This window comes from Parus major, chromosome 2 (genome assembly GCF_001522545.3).
Source record: "Parus major isolate Abel chromosome 2, Parus_major1.1, whole genome shotgun sequence".
NCBI classification, from domain to species: domain Eukaryota; kingdom Metazoa; phylum Chordata; class Aves; order Passeriformes; family Paridae; genus Parus; species Parus major.
Window position 1 is genome coordinate 10,091,862 of NC_031769.1, and position 21,061 is coordinate 10,112,922.

A 21,061-nucleotide genomic window follows, 5' to 3' on the forward strand; every position below is an offset into this window, starting at 1 on the left:
CTGGGATGAAAGCATGGATCAGCACTCAGGATGGCAGCCAGCAGTTTCTATCTCAGTAGGAATCACTAGTTCAAATGAAAAGTAAAATACAAAAATTTATCTGGAAGACTTTGCTACTAAGGTGGCATTTGTTTGGCAGTTCAAGCAGCAAAATCCACTGAGAAAATCACTCTAGCAAATCTACCACTTCAGTGTCCACTGTCTGAATCAACAAGTCTCTCCAACACTTATTTGCCACAGTTTCAAGGTAAGAATCCTCCCTCAGCACCAGCACAAGTCATCCCAGAGGAGATGGACATATTCCCAGTATGCAGGAAGGACACAGACCCCAGCAAACAAAGAAATGAAGAAAATATCACAGAAACACCTTAAACCCAGCAACAACTGTAAATATTAAAAGATAGGGCATACATTTTTGAATTTATTGTATAATTATAGTTTTGAACACATACCTAGATAATCCTCCTCTAATTTGCTTTACTGAGTGGGACAAAACGTAAAACTCCAGTCTACTGAAGTGCTTCAAAATGCTGAGTCTATTGTTTCTCTGGAAACAGGTGCAATTCTTAGGAGCAGGGAGCTGCCATCTACCACAAGCGATGCAGCTCCCAAGAATACAAAGCACTGAATCACTAGAGATGAAAAGGTGACTGTAACAAGAGAGGGAAAATGACTATGAATTTTACACACCCCATTTCTAAAGGAGAACAAGATCCTTGAGTAAGAGACTTTGTAGGTCAGGCCAGCCACAGACATCATGAATCCCAAGAAGTTCCCCTTAGGAGAAAGGCCTTCTCCCCCACAGAGCCTGTTTAACTGCCCACCTTTGTTCCCATCACAAAGTACATCCTGCTTCCCTCCTGCAGGAGAGGCACCAGCTGCCTCCCACCCCAAACAGGGCTGGCTTGTGGGGCTGTGAGCCACTGCTATGCAGAGCTAGCTCCACCCCATGCTGACACCCTAAACCTGAGCTAAATACACTGGAGTCGGAGACAAAAGAGCAGAAGTGACCAAGATTTCCTGAGTGAGCCACAGCCCATGAACTGTGGGTTCCTGGAAAACACCCCAGCCTTGGAGGTGACAGGCTGGACCTGCTGAATCTCACTCTCTTCTACCTGGGCTGACATCTCAAGCTGCACAGAGTGTGCTTGTGATTTTGTTTTGGAGGACATTAGACACATTTCATTGTGTATCAGTAATTGCACCCATGTAGATTTCTTATATCTGTCCAGCTTTGGCATGTTTTACAACTCTAAATTGTTCCATTTATCCCTCCTTCCTCAGAGCACCCTTGGCCATGGTAGATTTACTGCTCTGCAGATGCTGTCTGCCTTCAGCAAATGGGATGCGAAGCCATCAGGCTGCAGGACGGCTTCCGCACACTACGTGCGTAACACAAGCACACAGAGCAATTTGCTCCTTAAACTGATGGAATTTAGAGAAATTAGGGAGTGATTTTTATCTTTTGACTCCTTTCCCCGGCATACACCCACCCCTTCTGCCCTCCATTTTGAAAAACAGTGAACTGCTCCCAAACCAGTTGTGACAAGATGCAAAGACCTTTAATAGTCTATCATAAGAGAGATTGAGTATTTAGCAGCTTGTATATATAGCAGCATACAGCTTGTAATAATAACCATAATAACAAAAATCATTAGAGCAGAAACTGGACCCTTTCTCCTCTCCATTGTGAGGAAACAGGCTCAAAAATGACCAAGCTTGATGACTGGAGCCACAATTCACTGGAGGGAGCAAGGCAACATTTAAGTCAAGATTTCTGCCTTCCGTTTGTCGTAAACCAATTGTACCAACACTCAGTTTACTCTGGCTGATTGTAATACAGTGTTCCTGCCAGGACCATCACCATGATGCTATTCTGGGCACCAACTGTACTCTTCCTTCCTCCACTGTACTCCTGGTACAACTAAAGCTGCTGACCTATTCCAAGCCCTCCCCTTTCTTGGGTACTTTTCAGAGCAGGCAGTGTGCAGATGTGAGGGAGCACACAGGCAGGATGGATGGCACAGCTGAGGCCAGCCAGCCTCTTCGCAGAATTCCTGTGCTTATTTGGCACTACAGCTTAGGAACTGTATTACATGTGCCACTTCCATAGGAGTTAAATTTCTACCTGATCGATTCATGTTGGACATTGAAATACATGCAAAGATGTACATCCACGATGAGTAGAGGCTGCAGTAACCGAGCTACCATAACCAGATGGCACCAGGCTGTTGCAGAGCTTATTCACTCAAAAGCAGAGATGAAGTGTGTAACATTGCTTTCATCTATGCACCAGCAAAATCTGAAATTCAATCACTTCTTCCCTGACTTATATGGTTGAAATCATAAAAGCTCAGCTACACCAGAACAGGAAGTTTCAATGTAAAGGTTTGTGAAGTAAAAGCATATTAGAAAATTAAAAACTTCACGAAATCTTACTTTCTAAGGCTGCCTTTAGGATGAAAGCGTAATGAATCAGTTTCTTTGACAATAAATAACCTTTGTATGCTCAAACTGCACGTAGTTTTCTACACTGACTCTCATCATGCCTGAGGACACAAAACTGTGTGTTTAACATGAACATTGCTGCAGCCATCACTGAACATCACTTTTTATTGAGGAAAATCAGCACAAAGGGTGCTGAAAATCAGTTTTGTTGCGCAAACAAACAGATCCCCAATTTCTGTCAGAGCTGGGTGGTCCTCCAGAGTCACCTTAGAATTACGGCAACATTGCTGACAAATTTCCATGCATTTTAACACATTAAGTGGTAGAAAACTTTGTCCTAAGGGCAGAACAGGATAGATCATGCTCAAGTGAAAACTGGTTGCCTTCAATTACTCGTAGCCCAGGTCATCACCAAAGCTCAGCGGTTAAGTGAGTTTTCCAGCCTGGAGATGCTCACAGTGCCCAGTGCAGGCTGGTATTCCTGTGTTGGCCTACTTTGCTGAGAGGACAGTAGTGAGGAAATAGGAGCAGTAACAGTCTAACCTGTCCAGGAGCTTACAGAACCAACAGCCTGAAGAATAATACTGCAATATTTCCCAAGATGCATATAAACCACAGCAATTGTTAATACTTCCATGCATCCATTGTAATAATTGGTCAGATATAGCTGCATAAGAGAAAAAAACACAACAACAAAAAAAAAAGGGGGTGGTGGGGTGGTATTTGAATTATCTCCAAAATAGTCTTTCATGCAGACAAAGGATATCCCAGAAGCTCTTCTTTCCTAGATGCTTCCTTCTTCGAGGAAGAACTTCAAAACCCAGCTGAAGCCAAAAATAATCCCAGGACATCTCCAGATTCAAGCGCCATAAAACCAAAGCACCAACCCAAACATTGAAATCTGTATTTAGGATCAAGCCAATATCTTGTCTAATAAACTGATGAAACCAGTAACAAATAGAACCTTCAGTAAACAACATATCAGCTTTTGTGTTTCCTTCTAAAAAGTTAACCAGTCATAGTTACCTAAATAGAGAAAGACACTGCAGCCTTCAGAGATATATCTCAGGGGTTCTTGCAGCTGATACAGAGCCTTAGGTGATGGTTACAAGAGCTGTGTTCAACAGGAGAGCAAAAGGTGGGTTTTTTTTCCCAAAATTAGAAATATACAATTTCCAAAAATGGGAGCAAAAGACAAAAGGTAATGAAAAATACTGCTGAAGAAATGTTTAATTAAAAAAATCAGGAATTCAACAGTGCCTAAATCTTTATTTTTCATAACCTACATATTTTTTTTTCAAATTAGACAGTTTTACATTTTATGACACAAAAGGAAACTTAAATTACTGATAGTTTACATGTAAGCTTGATTCCAGTCTTAATGGAAGAAGAACAAAAACAAAAACCCTCAAAAAGGCTCCCATATTACACTTCTATTTTGTGAATTGGCAGCTGTTAGGTCTCCTTAGAAATCTTGGATTGTCTGCTGCTATTAGTGTAATAGGTTACAAAGCACAAAACCCCTACCTGTAGCTGAAGGAGATACAGAGATAGGTGTGCACCATTACAGCCAGCTGTTGCTCCTGATACACTGCAGCACGTTCCAACAAGGGCCTTTCCATGCCAGCGGCTCAAGGCTTTGAAGGATAACACAGCAACACAAAAAATTTGTCACTGCTCACACATTTCTAAGTGACAGTGTCACAGGGTGGGAACTGATCTGAAATTACATTCAGTTTTGAAAGCAATGTTTTTTTTTAGAATTCCTGGAAGAATCTCAGATCTCATTTTGGCTTGTTTTCAAAATGAAAAGCATCATCACACAGCTCTAACAGGGTAAAATGCCAATATTAATTACTGTATCCCTGAACCTTGAGCTCAGTTACTGTTTTTGGGAGGTTTTTCATTTTAAAAGCCATGTTTTAATCCCTCTCTGTATCATAGCAACAGTCTGCATGCAACTTCACAACTCTACTCCGAAAACTCCATTTTGTCACTGAGTGGGGTGGGGGTAATAAATCTCAAAGGAAAATTACAGTGAGGAGAAGTTGTATCGTATATTACACAGCGATTTGGCGTGTCACTTTTTTTTAAAAAAAAAGCTATAAAACCACATCAGAGGAAGGTTTAAACTTTAGATGCAACAGACTGTTGCTGGGTAAGCAGTAATTACAGTGTATTGACCTATCACAAATGGCAGCAGAATACATTAGAACAGCACAACACATCCCACTGGTCTCAACAGATCACCTCGGGTACCAGCTGAGCACCAGGACGAGCCGCTCACAGCCGCTGGAAGGGACCACTTGCCACTGTTTGCAGCTGGTAAAGCCTTTCACTTGCAGCAGACAAACAAAATGAATCATACAGCTGGCCTAAACCATACACAAATCTAGCTACCGCTTTCACTGCCGCTGGGGAAAGGAGAAGGGGATAAAAAAATCCAATGACAGAAGTAGTTGAGCAGTTTTGGTGATAGTGTCAGGGTCCTATCTCCTCCCACAGCATTTACAAAGTGCGCTTTTTAAACAGGAAAAATCAACAGACTCCACGTGCCCTATTTTGACCAATTCTGCAGCATACAACAGGCTGGATTTACAATGCCAACTGGTTACCAATTGATGCTTGTAATAGGAAATTTATCAGGAGTCAACTTCTATAGTTACTTTACAGTTCTATGAACCATGCACTGATACTCTTGAAAGCAGACAAGCTTCAGTGTATATTTTTGCAGCAGTCAAGTTTTTTCCCAAATTAGACTTGATTTTTATTAATGACTTAAAAATTACAGTTTGACTGCTGAAATTCATTATTTACATTGCAGAACACTTTTGAATTGGTTAAATTGTTTGGTTTTAAAGGGACTTTAGGAAAACATTTGAGGGCTTTCAAATAAGACTTTCATTCCATTTCCCTTTTGCAGTGAAGAGGCAGAGTCAGTTCAACACACCAGAATAAAATAAGAAAAAGAAAAAACAACAAATTAAAGTAATATTCAAACCACAACATTTAGTTTATCTACATCCAGCTCAACAGCAACATTTATAATATCAATAATTTTTATCAGATTTTTTTCTTTAGGGTACCTTTTTATATGTTCTGATTATTTACAACTGTACAAGCAAAGCACACACTTCCAAGTGCACATATTTAATACAGTATTGACTATTTGCATTTACAGGTTTTTCAACAATCTGAAAAAGATCAACTGTTTAAGATCTTTAAGGTATATTACAAAAACTGCTGCTAGTTCCTGTACTACAGTATGTTTACCCAGTAAGACCAGTGACAATAGATACATACTGTAACTGAGTAATTCTGTATGCCATTCATGCTAACCCTCCACGGGGTCAGACCTCATTAACTCTAAACTGTCTTGTACAAAAGTTAAGGCAAAGTCATTTTCAAGTTTAAATAAAATTCAAGTCTTTAAATATTGGATGGAAATAATTCTTTAAAAAAATCAGTTGTTTAAATAAACATTTTTGTGGAATAAACTGTACTGTCATAGTCAGCAGGAATGAGTTTTGTCTGAACTTCCTGCAGTTTAAACACTTAAAGAAAAGCTTTAGGCATTTTAAAACAAAAATAATTTATATTCAACTTTATTAGAAACTTGCTAATTTAGTGCATCCTTGTCCTTCAGAAAGCGCATCACTTCTAAAGTAAATAAGTGTGAGAAACCTCATCCCAGAGGTAAATATCAGGGATCTCTTCCTCCACCACACAAAACAAACACCATTATCTCACGTCTTGAAAAATTTAAATCCATATGCCAATGCTTGTAGTTACAGGAAGATGTCAACACAAGGCTGACTAAGATATGAACTCTTTCAAAGAGCACTTGGGGCAGAGTTTTAAAAAAAAGTCTACACAGAGCACAGGGGTAACCAGAATATACAGCGCTGACTCAGTTAACTCCCTTACAAGCACAGGGAAGCTCAGGTTATCACAAGAAGGCTACTCTGCTTTCTCCTGATAACATCCACTAACAGGCTTCACCACCATAGAAGCTCACAGACTTGATTCTTTCTATTCACAATGTGCTTTGTATTTGCAAATTATAACATCAGTTTTATTCTGGAGTGAGAAGATGGTTACTTGCTTGCAGTAAGTCAAAAAAGGAAATATTTCAGAAAGACTGCTATGGTGCCCTGTAGAATTCCTTTTGTGTGTGCAAAACATCAAAAAAAGATTAAGTTTTTAAAAATGCTAGAAACAGCTACTCATTTAACCTAAAAGTGCAAGTTCATTTGCTGACACTTAGTACAGCAGCCCGATAAAAAAAAAAATCTTCAAGGTCACATACTAGTTTGTAAAATATATCTACTTTCTTGCACTCTACACACTAGCTGCCGTTATCAGTCTTTTGGACACTTTAGATATGTACTTGCAGACCAGTTTATTAAAAATATTGCAGCAGCATGTTTCTGCTTAACAGTTTAGAAAAAACTCACTATACAGAGCTTGCACTCACACAGCCACAGAGAGGCTTAATAAAAAGTTGGTTTTTTTTTAAAGACAAATATTTTACACCTTGGAAAAAAAAAAAAAAAAATCACACTAAGCTTCACCTCCAATTAAGCACCAATCTAAATGTAAGGTTTAGAACAACTATCCAGAAATACCCAGAAAAATAGAATGTTTGTTCAAGAGGGGAAAAAGTATTTCACAGAAAAATAACTTGCAGGCATTGTTACATGCCTTGTATCACTGCAAGCTCCTAACCAGCAACTCATTCTCAGGTATCTTAGTGGGAACATGGGTTTAATTTGTGGGAAACAGACCTCTTCTCAAATCCCTCCCAGGTGTTATTTTCACTGAGGAGATTTTGGAGGGGTACTCTGTTCTTTATTTAAGCGTTTGCCAACGGCTGGAGGGGACGATCTGCGTCCTGACTGTCTCCTCTGGTCTTTGGGTTGTCCAGGATGTGACTTTGCAGGAGGAGGTTCTCTGTTTTTCTCTATTGTTTCTGTGGCCTTCCTTTCTTCTTTCCCACATGCTACAGTGTTTGGCTTCTGGTCTTTCTGGGGTTGCAATGTAGGAGGATCCTTAGTTGTTCTCTGGCAAATTTCCGCATAACTAGGTTTTCGCAGTTCCTGGGAAATTAGAAACAAACAGGACAGAGTTAAACAAAACATCCTGAGGGGGAAAAAAAAATTATGAACAAAAAATGGTGAAGTCCGTGCCCCAAAAGACTACTGCACTTAAATATGCAGATGAGGGCTTGACTGTGAAGTTTACGGAAGCTGTATAACTAACTAACTAAATAAAGCTAAAGAAAAGGTAAAATGTAAAACAGCACATCAGAAAAATGGGGTACTGGCACAGGGCAAAATACTTCCCTTTAAAATGCTAAACCAGCTTAAACACAATGAATACTCTGCTTTCAATATCAACATATGTATTAATAGTGCTACCTCAAGGATACTACCAAGAAAATGATTCAGATAAGGAGATCTCTTTTGCACTGTTAATTGCATAATTCTATCGTGCAAGTAAACATGAAGCACAATAAGCAAATTTAAAGCTGCTGGACAAATTCTGTGATGCTAATCTCACATGATTAGACAACACTGGCTAGCAATAAATACTCAGCTTAATGCAAACTAGGATCATTAAGAAAAAGTGAAGTAGTAAGGTCACTTACTATGGCAGCCCCATTGACTTGTACCGATTTACATGCAGTACTCAGTGTGGAAGAAGAAAGTCTTTCTGTACTCTGTGTCTCTCTCTGCTGTTTATCCACAACTTTGGAGTCCCTGTAAGCATCCAGCAGGAAGCAAGGCTCATGAGAAGTGAAACTTCAGGATAGACAAATGGTTTAAAAATAAGTCTAAAATGTTTGAGTATGACTGCAAGTAGTTACAGCTATAATTTGCCCAGCACATGATAACTAGCACTGCATTAAAAAATGCTATCAATAATAGAAAAAATATATTCCTGTGCAATGTGACACTATCTGTAATTTGTCACATTCTAATAGCATTCAGTTACACAGCTATTTGATTTGCAGGTTCCAAATAAACTGTTACCAAAAAACATTTTTATGGTATGGACATCAGTACTGCCCATATGGCCACAGGTTTACTCTGTATTTCAAAGCCATATAAATACAAGACAGTAAGGTATTCATTAAACTTTTATTCACAGAAACTAAACCATGACATTAAATTTTCTTCTGCTGAATGACTATTATGATTGAATCACTATTATAATATTGTTCAGAATTAAGCTTTATTGCCTTTACTACAAGTACAACAAAATATTACTTCTTTCATTGATTAAGATTTTAATAGCTATTTACATTGTTCTGCCTGATGAAAAAAAATGCAAATGTGATTCAGAGCAGAATAATTATACCCATGTAATTAAGTGCTTACTCAGTAGGCTGGGGTGGCGAAGGAGACCTTTCAAAGGTCCTGGGCAATGTAGAAGAAACTGGTAACGGCTCTCGAGGAATTCCTGATGGAATAGTGTTTGTACTTGCATCCACATTAATGTTCTGAAGGAGGAAAAAAGGCACAGAAGGACAATCAAAATATCCAATTAATATGGTTTGCCTGAAAATTAGCACAACCAGGAAACAGTTCATCATTTGATTTATACTGGTAAATTGACTAGGAAGGTACAGAAGGAGCCAATACATATATTGTAATGAATATGTTATTTTTTCCCTTTACATTTATTTAGAAACACAGACAAATAACACACTGTGTTATACTTCCAAAGAAATTATAAGCTTTGGGATGTATCTGAATAACAAAATCACTTTGAATCATTAAGGTTAGAGAAGACCTGTAATCAATCATCACTTTGTCAACTAGACCATGGCGCTAAGTGCCACATCTGGTAATTTCTTGAACACTTCCTAGGGTGGTGACTCCATCACTTCTCTGGGCAGTGTGCTCCAACACTGAACTTGCCTTTCAGTAAAAAAAAAATAAAATTCCTGACTTTCAACCTAAACCTGCCCTGGCACAGCTTGAGGCCATTTCTTCTTGTCCTTTCACTACTTGCTTGGGAAAAGAGAACAACCCCCACCTGGCTACAACCTCTGTGCAGGCAGCTGTGGGGAGTGATGAGGTCCTGCCGAGCCTCCTTTTCTCCAGGTTACACAACCCCAGTTCCCTCAGCTGTTCCTTGTAACTTGTCCTCCAAACCCTTAACCAGCTCTGCTGTTCTTTTCTGGACACTTCCTGCAGTGAGTGGCCCAGAACTGGCCTCAGGATTCCAGGTGCACCCTCACCAGTGCCCAGTACAGGGGGACAATCACTGCCCTGGTCCTGCTGGCCACACTACTGCTGATCCAAGCCAGGATGCCTTTGGCTTTCTTGGCCACCTGGGCACACCTGGCTCATGTTCAGCTGCTGTTGACCAGCACCCCCAGGTCCCTTCCTGCAGGGCCACTTTCCAGCCCCTCTGCCCCAGCCTGCAGCACTCCCTGGGGTTGTTGTGACCCAAATGCAGGACCTGGCACTTGGCCTTATTAAACCTCACACAATTGGCCATGGTCCATCAATCCAGCCTGTCCAGACTCCTCTGCAGACCTCTTCCTTCCCGCCCTCCAGCACATCACAACACTCCTGCCCAACTTGGTGCTGTCTGTGAACTTACTGAGGGTGCCTTTGATCCCCTCGTCCAGATGACCGATGAGATTATTAAACCAGACTGGCCCCAACACTGAGCCCTGGGGAATACCACTAGTGACTGGACTTCTTTCCACCTGGGAATTTTCCACCTGCTGGTAACAAAGTAGGCTTTGCACCTGTTCACATAACCAGAAGCAGCCTATCAAGACAAAAGCCTCCTAGTGCTGTGCACTAAGAACTGTCTTCTTCAAAGCTCTAATTCTGCATCATCCCAATATAAGGATTTGCTACCAAGCAAAAGGCTTTTCCCATAGCCCTCAGAAGATTCTGCTACTGCCAAGTGACACTGTGCATCCAGATAAATGCCAAACAGGTTCAAGATGCATACATTAATTTAAATTATCACAAAATAAGAAAGGACAACTTCATATCCTGAAAAATATATATCTCATGTCTAATAACCATTTTGTTCATTTTAAAGGGTGCTATGTTCTTTGTATTGCTTTTGACCTGTCTCATCCTAAAAATTCTAAACCCCAAAGAGATTGTGGTATACAGAAGGGGAAGTAATGAGAGAACACAAGCTCAGAAGGAACAAGATAACCCTCCTTTTCCCCCAGCCAAGCCACCATTCAAAAGGGCACAAACCCTAAGAATCCTATGGTCACTATTATAAAGTAAAATGGTATTCGATGGCACTGTTTTAAGATCAGGCAGCGTAGATTACTCATTAGATCTAAGCCTAATTTGATTCAAAGTAAAAGGCTGCAGAAGGTGGATGCTTAGAAATAACCAAACAGCTTTTATAGTTTTATTCACTTTAATAGTGCATACAAAGGCTTGAAATTGCAAGCTGCTGAGCGTTCTGGCCCAAGTGCATCGGAACTTGTAGGTACACGGTTAAATGTGAATAACTTCAAGTTAAGCAGACATGCAAGAGCTTTTCTTTGCCAAAACACTCAGCCCTTGATCTGACAGTGCTGCACTTCCTAGTTACAAAATGTGGGATGATTATTACTTGCCATTCCCCAGAGCTACATCTAGAAGAGCATCACTAAGCAAAAAGCATAAAGATACGATGCTTGCATAACAGCTGCTGGAAATTCTAGACCTTTAGTCCCCTCAGCTTCTATATACTGGACTTGCCCATCTATATAAAACAAGGGAAGCACTGTTTAACTCCAGTGCTTTATAACACCACATCAAGTGACATGAAAAAACATTGAGATCAAGGTGAAAAGCAGCCTGTATACATTGGCAAGATTGATATTATTTTCCATAGTTTTGCAGCAGAACACAATCACTCTTTGGAGCTGTTATCTTACTCTTTATTTAAATGCCAACAAGGAAAGGCAGCATAATTCCTTTCTTCCACACAATGATACAGAGTAACTCCTGTATGCTGAAAAATGAAACTGGTAGGATTTCAAAAATGAAGGATGCTTTTTAATGTGACAGTGCACTGCAAGATTCATAAAGCATCAGTGCCCGACTCATATGAAGACTGCCTTCTACAGGAGAGAAGTCTTAAGTTCTTTACCATACACCGCAAAGCAAGTACCACATCTGTGACAGGGGAACAAAGAAATTTCAGCTGCAGCATTAAAAGCAAGTGCTGGAATAGTATTTAAAACCTGAAATACAATAGTCAAAAAACACTTCATAAGTAAAATACTTCAAAATTACTAGATCTTAGCCTAATAGAACAGCCTACAATCTGTAGTACTGGCTGACAGCAAGTTAAATACTGCTCTTAGCATGGCTCTAAACTGCACATTCCCTCTAAATGCAATCCTGGAACGTGGCTGCCCCTCCTACCACTTGCAGGAGACAGAGTAGATGGTTTGTCTGTACAGTCACTGCCTTGGGTGCAGGCTGCCCTGCTGTCTCCTCTTTCTTTACTGACAAACACCTTCTACCCACCCCTGACACATGGACACCAAAGAAAACGTTCTAAACCCAGCCTGCTGCAGGAGAAGACCCGAGAGATTGTGGTGGTTTACCACATAGCTTTTGCACTGCTAATCCAGGGCTTAACTTCTTCAGTTGTGGTACAGCTAGAAAAACACAAGTTAAATTTGAGCTAGCAAAAAAAGCCAATACAGACTTTCATAGCCCAGAGCGTCCCACAGTGCAGAGGGTTATGCGAGCCTTGCTGGAGGAGAACATACTGTCACTCACAGATGGCATGGCAGAGACAGTTCTAAGAATGAAATCTATGAAAAGCTACTGAACATAATTTTCAACTGCATCTCTACTACATCTATACAGCAGTGGTTGCCAAGTTATTCTGGTGTATTTTTATCTTTCTGAGCAAGAAAGATCTTTATCTTTCTGACAAGACAACACTGAGATCCAGCTGGTTTTGGTAGCAGGTTTTGTTCCAGCTATGATGCCTAGCGTACTGAGATTATGTAGGCAGCTCCTTTATTTTAGTGCTTTTTTCTCTGTCACTTTGAAGTGTTTTATATACAACTCCGAAGTCTTTACTTTCAAGCAGGAGGGAAAATGTATCACATACTTTTCACCTGAATCTATCAAAAAGCCTGAGGCAGTTATGAACAGCAAAGAGCGTGTTTTGTAATCTCTGCTATTAACATCTACTTATACTGGTGCCCATATTCCACACCATTTCAAAGAGAATACCCAACAAATTCTAAGATATAAGCGAAGAAAGCAGCAGCACATCATTTGACAGCTGTTCTTTAAGAACATTTTGTACAAACCATGTAAACCCACAAGTTTTTCTATGTATAAACCATCAAATCAGAAAACAAGAGGTATGCAATTCCTTGCTTTCCCAACAAAAATGAACATCCACTACTCACTCTTTCTTTTGACGTTCCTATTACCACACTGGACAGTCTGTTTTCAAACAGGTCTTCAGTCTTTAAATTGCCAGCAGCCCCGGGTAATGGAGGAAAGCTAGATAATCCCAATTCAAAGCTGGGAGATGGAGGTTTTGGGGGTGGTGGAGACTGTGTTTGGCCTCTCTGGAATAGAAATAGCATATTGTGGTTACTGCACTAGATGATAGAAAAATTTATGCAAGTCTAAACTGTATTTTGCACTTGATTTGTATCAGCAAGCCCCTGAAGAGGCTCCCTCATATGATCTCCCAAATAACCTACAGAGTAGCAAGGAATAGATGCTTTATTTTCCACTGCTGCCCTTAATATATTTAATTATTATTTAAATGTCATGGTATATACATCAGCTTTAGGGATGCTGGCACAGTAAGAAGTTTTCTCGCTGACTCTTCCTTGAGGACAGAAACACAGATATAGAAAGGAAGACAGACCAGTTTACGTATCATGATATGGTGAAAATATAATGCCCATTTATGTACAGTTAGTAACATCAAAAATAAAACAACAGGAGTCAACAAGAATCTTTTTTTCAGATATATGAAGAAAGAAAGGGCAAGACAGCAAGCCTTGTATGTAGCACAGACAATAACAATTTATACCTTATTAGTATCAATCTATATTGTCACTGTGTACAAACAGAAAGGTGTCAAAACTATTTTTGAAACAGAGACTTTCTAACTAAATCGAAGAAGAAAACCAGTGTCTCAAGAAGAAAACAACACCTGTGTGCTAAATGCAACCCTTTTGCACTACAGAGAGCAGTTCAGGAGTTCAAAGTACCTTGGTTTAAGATCACTTGTGAGAACTGCTGGTAAGGATTTGTAAGTTACATTATATTTACACAGGAAAAATAAAACTTCTTTGTAATACACTGTAACTGAAGTTACCAATTAACTTCACCTATATCATGTAAACAAAGTTTTTCTTCAAAGAACTCTTTATTGACTGTGCTAAGATGATCTCTGCTGCAAAATACCAAATGCAAAGCAATGTTTGAAACAGTTCCTATTTTGAAAAGGAAAACACATGTATTGTATAAGATGCTGCGAATGTGAGAACAATACTCCTGAACAAAAAGAACAATGGATACAAGACTACCTTTGAAGTCTTTTCACAAACTGTAATGTCCAAGGAATTGTGTGTCAAGAGGGAAGTAGGGAAAGCGAAAATATAGAGGCAAAACCAACTGCAACTCCCAGCACTGCTACTGATCCAGCATTACCCCCCTGGAAGAATGCTACAGCAATGGAGACTGCAAATCTTCAGAACTGAAGTCAGATGACCTGTCAAAGGTCAGGGAGAAAAACTACATTTATCCAGCTCAAACTGCAAGAGGAACAACTTGAATTTTAAGTGTCTTTCTTCAAATAACAGCTCTTGCTCTTCTTAAAGGGGACTGAAGTTCTGAAATAGCAAATGCCTTCATATTACATTTTAAGTTACACAGTTGAATCCTAAAACCCTCAATATATTAAGAGTGGCATTAACATCTTAAATTACAGGATGAGGGAGGACTTCAATAAATTTTAAGCTAACTGCATAAAATTTCTCAAATTAACTTCCTGTGGGTTCAGTACTTGGTTTATGTCTACAGCCTCAGAAATAATCTGATCAAAAAGTTTCATGCTCTTTTTTCATGCAAACGTGCATACAACTCTATAATTTTTCCTTTAAAGAGAAAAATCTTCTAAAGGAGTCATTACTCCATTCAAATATACTGGCTTTAGTGGTGTCCTCTGTACACTACCTAATTGCTATGGCATTACACAAGAAACAGGATAGTGGATTCAATTATTTACACAGTCTAAAACTTTTAATCTTTTGCTTCCAAGTACACTTCCTTGCAGTGGTGGGTATGCAGCAGCTCTCACTTCTGCTTAAGGTACAGCAGTGGACACTACAGATTAAAGATTCTTGGCCCAGAAAAGGAAGGAACTTGGCTGCACAGGCTGCAATTACAGCCTGGTGCTGATAGAAGGGAACTGTCCATGTCCGAAGTCACATCTACCAGTTTTTACATTCAAAATTCAAATAATCTTTGCAGTCAGCCATGTCAGAAGTGCTGCTTTACTCAGAGAGGCATCCAAAGCAATCCTTTCACTCCAGTCACTCACACCTAACCTGTACCACTTCCTTGTTCTTTTAAATACAGAAAAAAGTTAATATGAAAACTTCACTGTGAAAATTCAAGCAGCTTTAAAAGGGCAAAAGGAAGAAGCACTGGGAATCCTACATGCAATCTGGGAAGTTTGATGAGAGCTAAACACAAACAAAAGGAAGGAATCACTTGCTAAAATTTTCTGCTCCTTTAAGTTCACTCAGGCTGCTCAACAGCAGGAACCACAAACACATATGTGCAGTGATTCCAGACCTTTAGGAAAGTGTTATGGCTCATGCAGTAGTGTTACTTTACAATTACAACACAAATAAGGAAATAACCTGGTTCAACTTCATGAATATGCCATGTCTGGCGAAAGTGAATTGCAAAGAATGATTGGTTTTATCACATCAAGACTTAAATCCTACAAAAACATGGTTTTTGTCTTCTATACCTGGTGCAGCCTTTTTAAGTATCAATTGCACTTTGGTATTAACCTTGAATGTCAGTTTCCCAAAACCACACCATTATAAGAGTGTTAGCATACCCTTACCAAGTGGCACTTGAAAAGGCATTTAAGAAAATGAACTGACCACATCACAACAAATTTCTGCCACACATTATGCCACAAGGATCTATAAAATGTTCTTCACCATCACAATGACTGACAATGAAGTATCAAGTATTTTGAGCTTCAGCTGTTTACCTATTCCTGAATGTGAACACTGGCATGTTGACAAAAACTGAGATGGAAATTACTATAAGAGTAATTTCACTACCTTAAGAGTAATTTTAACTTTTCCCTAACTTCTGCATTAATGGAAAATCTTCTCTGATACCCAAATGCAGTAAACTCATGTGACTAATGAGCTGCTGTCTTTAATCAATCGTGATGTACAATTGCTTCTGCAGTAACTTACTTTGCCAGCTACTCCATGTAATTTCCACGCTATTGCCTTGTTACCCTGCTTTTATTAGAGACAAATAAGATCATAAACACTCACTGTAAACTTGTCCTCCCTTTTCTTTCGGTAGCCATAGGAGTTTTTCCTAAGGGAAAGAATGCAGATATGAAAACCTTGCCTATAAATGGACAGAAAGCAGTTAGTGAAAACAGGAGAAATTAATTCAAATTGCTATTTCATCCATCTTCATTCTACACAGGTCATGAAGAAAAGTTTTAGGGAAAAATTCCTAACAAGCTGTCATTAAAATAAAGGTACAGCTCTTATGCAAATCAGTGTAAGAATATGCAATAAGTAATTCCTGTGTTAAAACCATCTCAGTAGAGATTACATATAAGGACTAGACAAAACATTACAGTACCTAAATAAGGGGGTTAGGAATTTTTGTATGCCAATGTAACTTCTCAAATTCAGCTAACTATTTTCAATCCAGGTAAGACTCCTTCAAAACATTTTCAGCATTTTGCCTCCAGCCCTGCTTCAGGTAAAGCCCTCCATGCAGCACTCATAAAATTTGCATTGAATTCTAATTCAGTTTCAATATATTTTCTAAGTCTGTTTGACTTTTATAATTCTAAATGTATTCAATACAGAAACAACAAAATACAATTTTAAGTACTGAATATTCCTGTACATTTTTGTAGTCTATAGTTTGAGCAATCTTATTTCCTGAGTTCTTAATAACACTTTCGTCCATTAGTTATAACACAATTTGGTAAATTAGATTTAGGAAAGTATTACAACCCTTGCACAAAATACCCATTTAATTTTGAAATGATATGAGTCTAAAATAGGATCATCTGCAAAACACTTGAGTTATCTTCCAATTCAGTAAGTCACTCAAAATGTGATTTACTTGGAGTCATAAATACAGCCACTATCAAAGCCACATAATATTTTCATGAAGCACTTATTAAAACTGTATTTATAAATATGCCAGTTTTCAGCTCCCCTGGTAGTTGGTTGTGGTTTTTGTTTGGTTGCTTTTAAAACAACATAACAATAGTTTCCTTAGTTGCCTATAGTTGTTTTTCCTCCCTCCATACCAATCCATCATCTTTGCTGTTGTGTATGCCAAATTTGGTAAAAATTCTGATCCTTCAACTGAAAAAGTTAAGAATGCTAATACATGTTCAGGTGTACAATCTACAATGCTGAACAATGGAATTGGGCAGAACTTTTTCAATAAAGTCAAACAAATAATATACAAAAACTTTCTTGCACCGGATGAAGAAAGGATAGAGGATTAGATCTTATAGATCGAAGTTGTTCATCAGCTGCCAATAATGATTTTCATCCAGTAGGAAAGTCTGTTTTGCTTTGTTCTGTATTTAACTTTCTGTGAAGTACTTTGCAAGATTTTAGGTGTGAGGAGAGAGCCTGAGTTTGTATCAGTATTGAGAACAGTAACAATACCACACCTGTACTAAACAGAGTCGTTCAGAAGCAGCAGTACTTGGCTGTTCAGAGGACAACTACGGAGTACACTCACCTTCCTCTCCCTAATCCAGGGGACGAGTCAACGCTGGTCTGTTCCATCCGCCCAGTTCCCACTTCCCTCTTGGTGTAACTGGTGGTAGCACTCTGCACCCGTGTCCTGCTTTGTCCCGGCTGCCGCGTCTGTGGACTCCTGACGCCATTGATTAAACGATCAGCAGAAAAGTTGAATATTGTAGGACTGTCTAGAAGCCCAGGTCCCCTTTCTGCACTGGGTATTGTATGTCGTATATGTGACTTGCTAGGATTCCTATAAATTCAAAAGTCATTTCAACATACGCGCACTATCAGAGATCTTCTGAGGCCTAAGCCTATTCACAGAATTCAGAAGGAGCAAGATCTTCAGTCCTTTATCACTTATTTCATTTATAAGAATGATCAACATTCATTGTAACAGGTCATGTGAATTATCAAAATTAACCTTTTCCCTGTCTGTTTTCAACTAGACCTTTACTATATGAATAATCCTGCTGATGACATTTCATCTTTCAGAATATTTCAGCTGAATACCCTAAATCACAGAACAGACAAGTTCTCAGCTTTCAGACTGTCCCTTTACATTTTGAAACACTACATTCATTAACATCAGGAGCACCATCTGCCCTTTGGCCTCACCTTTGGCACCAGGTTCAGTTTCACAAGTATTCTCAAGTTAGCTGGTGTTACTAAAATAAGCAGATGAAAACCCCATGTGCTAGATAATACAACAGCATTGTTAAAAGATAGATGAACTTGCCTGTTCCTGGGAGGATATTGTCTGAGCGTTGTCAGCGGAGAAGCAGCAGGCTTAAAGGTTGGAGATGTGAACCCATTGATAAACCCAGTATTTGGAAATGGTGTTACCTAAAAAAATGGTATCACATGCTCATCATTATAAACAAACTGAGTATTACTTTTCTTAACTCCATATTTTATGTCATTCTGTGCAGGACAGTACTCAAAAGATTGTCTCAAACAGCAATAGAGCATCTGCTTAGTATCTTGTAGCTAAGTTACAAAATTTCTGAAAAAACCCCAAGATTCTGCTGGTCTGAGAAGCCAGTCACTGTACATATCCAATTTACGGTAGTTCAAGGGGATTGAAAAACATCAAGCCAAAATTCTTGGCTGTAAGTTGAATAGCTCCCCTCCTATTTCACATCATACTACGCACGTCTTGGGAGTACCGAGATACTTCTTTATCAGAGCCTCTAATCTACATGGCATGTAATTGTTTCTCTTCTGATTTTATGTGAACTCCTTCCTAAAAAAAACTCCAAATTTTTAGTTCCTCATTCTACTTCCATATGACATCTAAATAAAGCCTAAAGAATAAGTGGATGTTAAATGGAACTCTGAAGCTTTTCAGATCTTCACATCTAATTCTACACGTGAAACACTCTTGTTGTCTGAAGAAACATTAGCAAAACATTTTCTGGGATGGGTGAAGACCAATGTCTTGTAATAACAAGATGCCTCTAAACCTGAAGCATGTTCAAAGCAATTTCTCCAACCTCACTAGCACACTTTTCTCATTTTTATTTAAATGTGTGAGTTTCATTTAAGAAATGTTACTGTTAGCACCAGCAAATGCTTGCTTGTCTTCTCCCCCTGAAAATAACTACAGTTCAGAATGAACAAGACTCTTTCTACATTCTACTAAATGTTGAGAAACAGCTGGGATTAAGACCATTTGCTATAAAGCCATAATCCAACTTGAAAGAGATTTCTTGTGCAAGTTAAATCACTAATCAATAGAAAACAAAATTTAACCCCAAATCTGTCATATTAAACTACTGCTAACCTAACCCAGCATGCACGACAGCAAACGCTACCTCAGGCTTCACAAAAAGGCCATTAAAAAAAAATCTTGTAACAAAGCACCTCGAGGAACAATGTTTCATCAAAATAATGCTTTGAAGTGGTTTCTGGTTTAAGAGTTACAACATGAATGCTGCAAAATTGCATCAAAGATAGTAACCATTGAACCTGAAAAAGGAGAAGATGCTGAACATATTAGGACCCTAGCAATATTCAATTCCTCTTTCTTTATGATGTGTGATCCTTTTGGAGGTAAAAAATATTTTTTTCCCATTTTCCAATAATATCAAAAGAAGTCAACTGGTTCAAACATACTTTCCTTTCATTTTTTATTTTTTTCCCCCGAATAGGAAAACTAGATCTTTTCTCAAATACTATTAAGTACATGATGAAGAATGAGGTAATTTTAGAATCCTGAGTTCATGTGCTGTCACATTGAAATTTCAGAACTAAAATGGTATGCCCACACTACTGGGGTATTCAATCTCAAATTAGTGATGATAGAAAGTAGTGTTTATGTTGAAGCAGAATAGAGAAACTTTGCTGTATTTTCACACAAGTCTCTACATGCAAACTGCAACCCTGTCTCATGAAAATTATTGCTGTGTCATGGTTCCTCATGGTCCCTGTTCTCCTCAAGTGATTTCTATTCAAATATAGCTCTTCCTACAAAAGAATCAAGAAACATCACGTTACAGTCATGTACATAAAATGCAGCTAACCAATGACAATACACTGCAAAATAGTGAAAAGCAAAGTGCAGACAGTTGATTTCCTGTTTTGACTGAGAAAAGTATGAGGTCTTTATTGCTGGCAAACTCATGGCTTCCCCAAAGGACAGGGCTAGTAAGCTTTCTTGAATACAAGAAGTTACAGGATAACATAAGGTAGATACACAGTATGTATGCTGTGCTTGAACCTGTGGCTTATTAACTTGTGTCTTTGATACCATTCCCATCCAGCTCCTTCCGTATCCCAGAGCAAGACAGTGCAATAGTCAGTCTTAGTTTTATCTACAGGCAGATTCAAATTCATTGCTGCTTAACAAGACAGCTTTCTCCTGGAACAACACTGCTCATTGTGGTACCTTGTCTCCTCCACATTCTTCATTCCCTCCCACAGAAAGCCTCCCCCTGCAAGGGCTCTGGTTGCCTTCCTTGTGTGTGAAGTGTTTAGCACACTAACTTTTTAATTAGCTGTGGTTCAGTACAGAGGATGTTTGCCCAAGTTTGTTCAAGGACACTTTAATCCTCTGCCAAAAAAAACATCTAAAGAACTTCTAATTTTGAGCACTGCTCCCTGTATTTCTTTGAGCCACAACTAAAGAGGCATCTCCAAGGGGGAGAAAGAGGCTTCTGATAGGAAACCTGAGCCTCCCAGTCATTACAGGAAACTGTCCATGTATTTGTAGGGTAGCAAAGGCCAACTAAAAGGGGCCAAGGCAATTCTGATGAGACTGTCACAATGCAGAAGATGGAAGCAGCATGCAGGATACAGTAGATGTCTCATTAGAGTATTTAAGGATTTATTGCTACCACCCTAGCTTCAAGCCTCACCAACAGCCCCTTTAAGAAAATAATTCAAAAAGCAATTTCAAGGTGATTTTTGTAATTAGCAAAAGCAATTTTACTTTTCATTGCTGAAAGAGATGTTACTATTGTACAGAAAATACTCTGCTTTATGAACATGTCAAATAGGGCAATTCAGAATGTTACCCTACAACCTAACTTCCTGCTAGAAGAGCAAGATATCTTGGCATCTTGACAAGTCTTTACTAAAGAACTGCCTCAA

The 21,061-nt window shown here is 38.9% G+C and overlaps 1 protein-coding gene across 4 annotated transcripts in view; it reads right to left on the minus strand.

Annotated features, from left to right (window-relative positions):
• Window positions 1-3,697: 3,697 nt before the first annotated feature.
• Window positions 3,698-21,061, minus strand: part of LARP4B (La ribonucleoprotein 4B) — a 55,567-nt gene continuing 38,203 nt past the window's right edge. Inside the window, exons 11-17 of one of the 4 annotated variants that reach the window (XM_033520400.1) lie at window positions 18,207-18,313; window positions 17,466-17,603; window positions 16,013-16,058; window positions 12,869-13,033; window positions 8,832-8,953; window positions 8,099-8,252; window positions 3,698-7,547 (exon numbers count right to left, since the gene is read on the minus strand). In XM_033520400.1, coding sequence (XP_033376291.1) covers window positions 7,266-7,547; window positions 8,099-8,252; window positions 8,832-8,953; window positions 12,869-13,033; window positions 16,013-16,058; window positions 17,466-17,603; window positions 18,207-18,313 — 1,014 coding nt within the window. In that variant the 3' untranslated portion in view covers window positions 3,698-7,265. Of the gene's footprint in view, window positions 7,548-8,098; window positions 8,253-8,831; window positions 8,954-10,847; window positions 11,675-12,868; window positions 13,034-16,012; window positions 16,059-17,465; window positions 17,721-18,206; window positions 18,314-21,061 lie in introns of those variants that run through there. The other 3 variants (XM_015618511.1, XM_033520397.1, XM_033520404.1) reach the window with 3 other exon arrangements.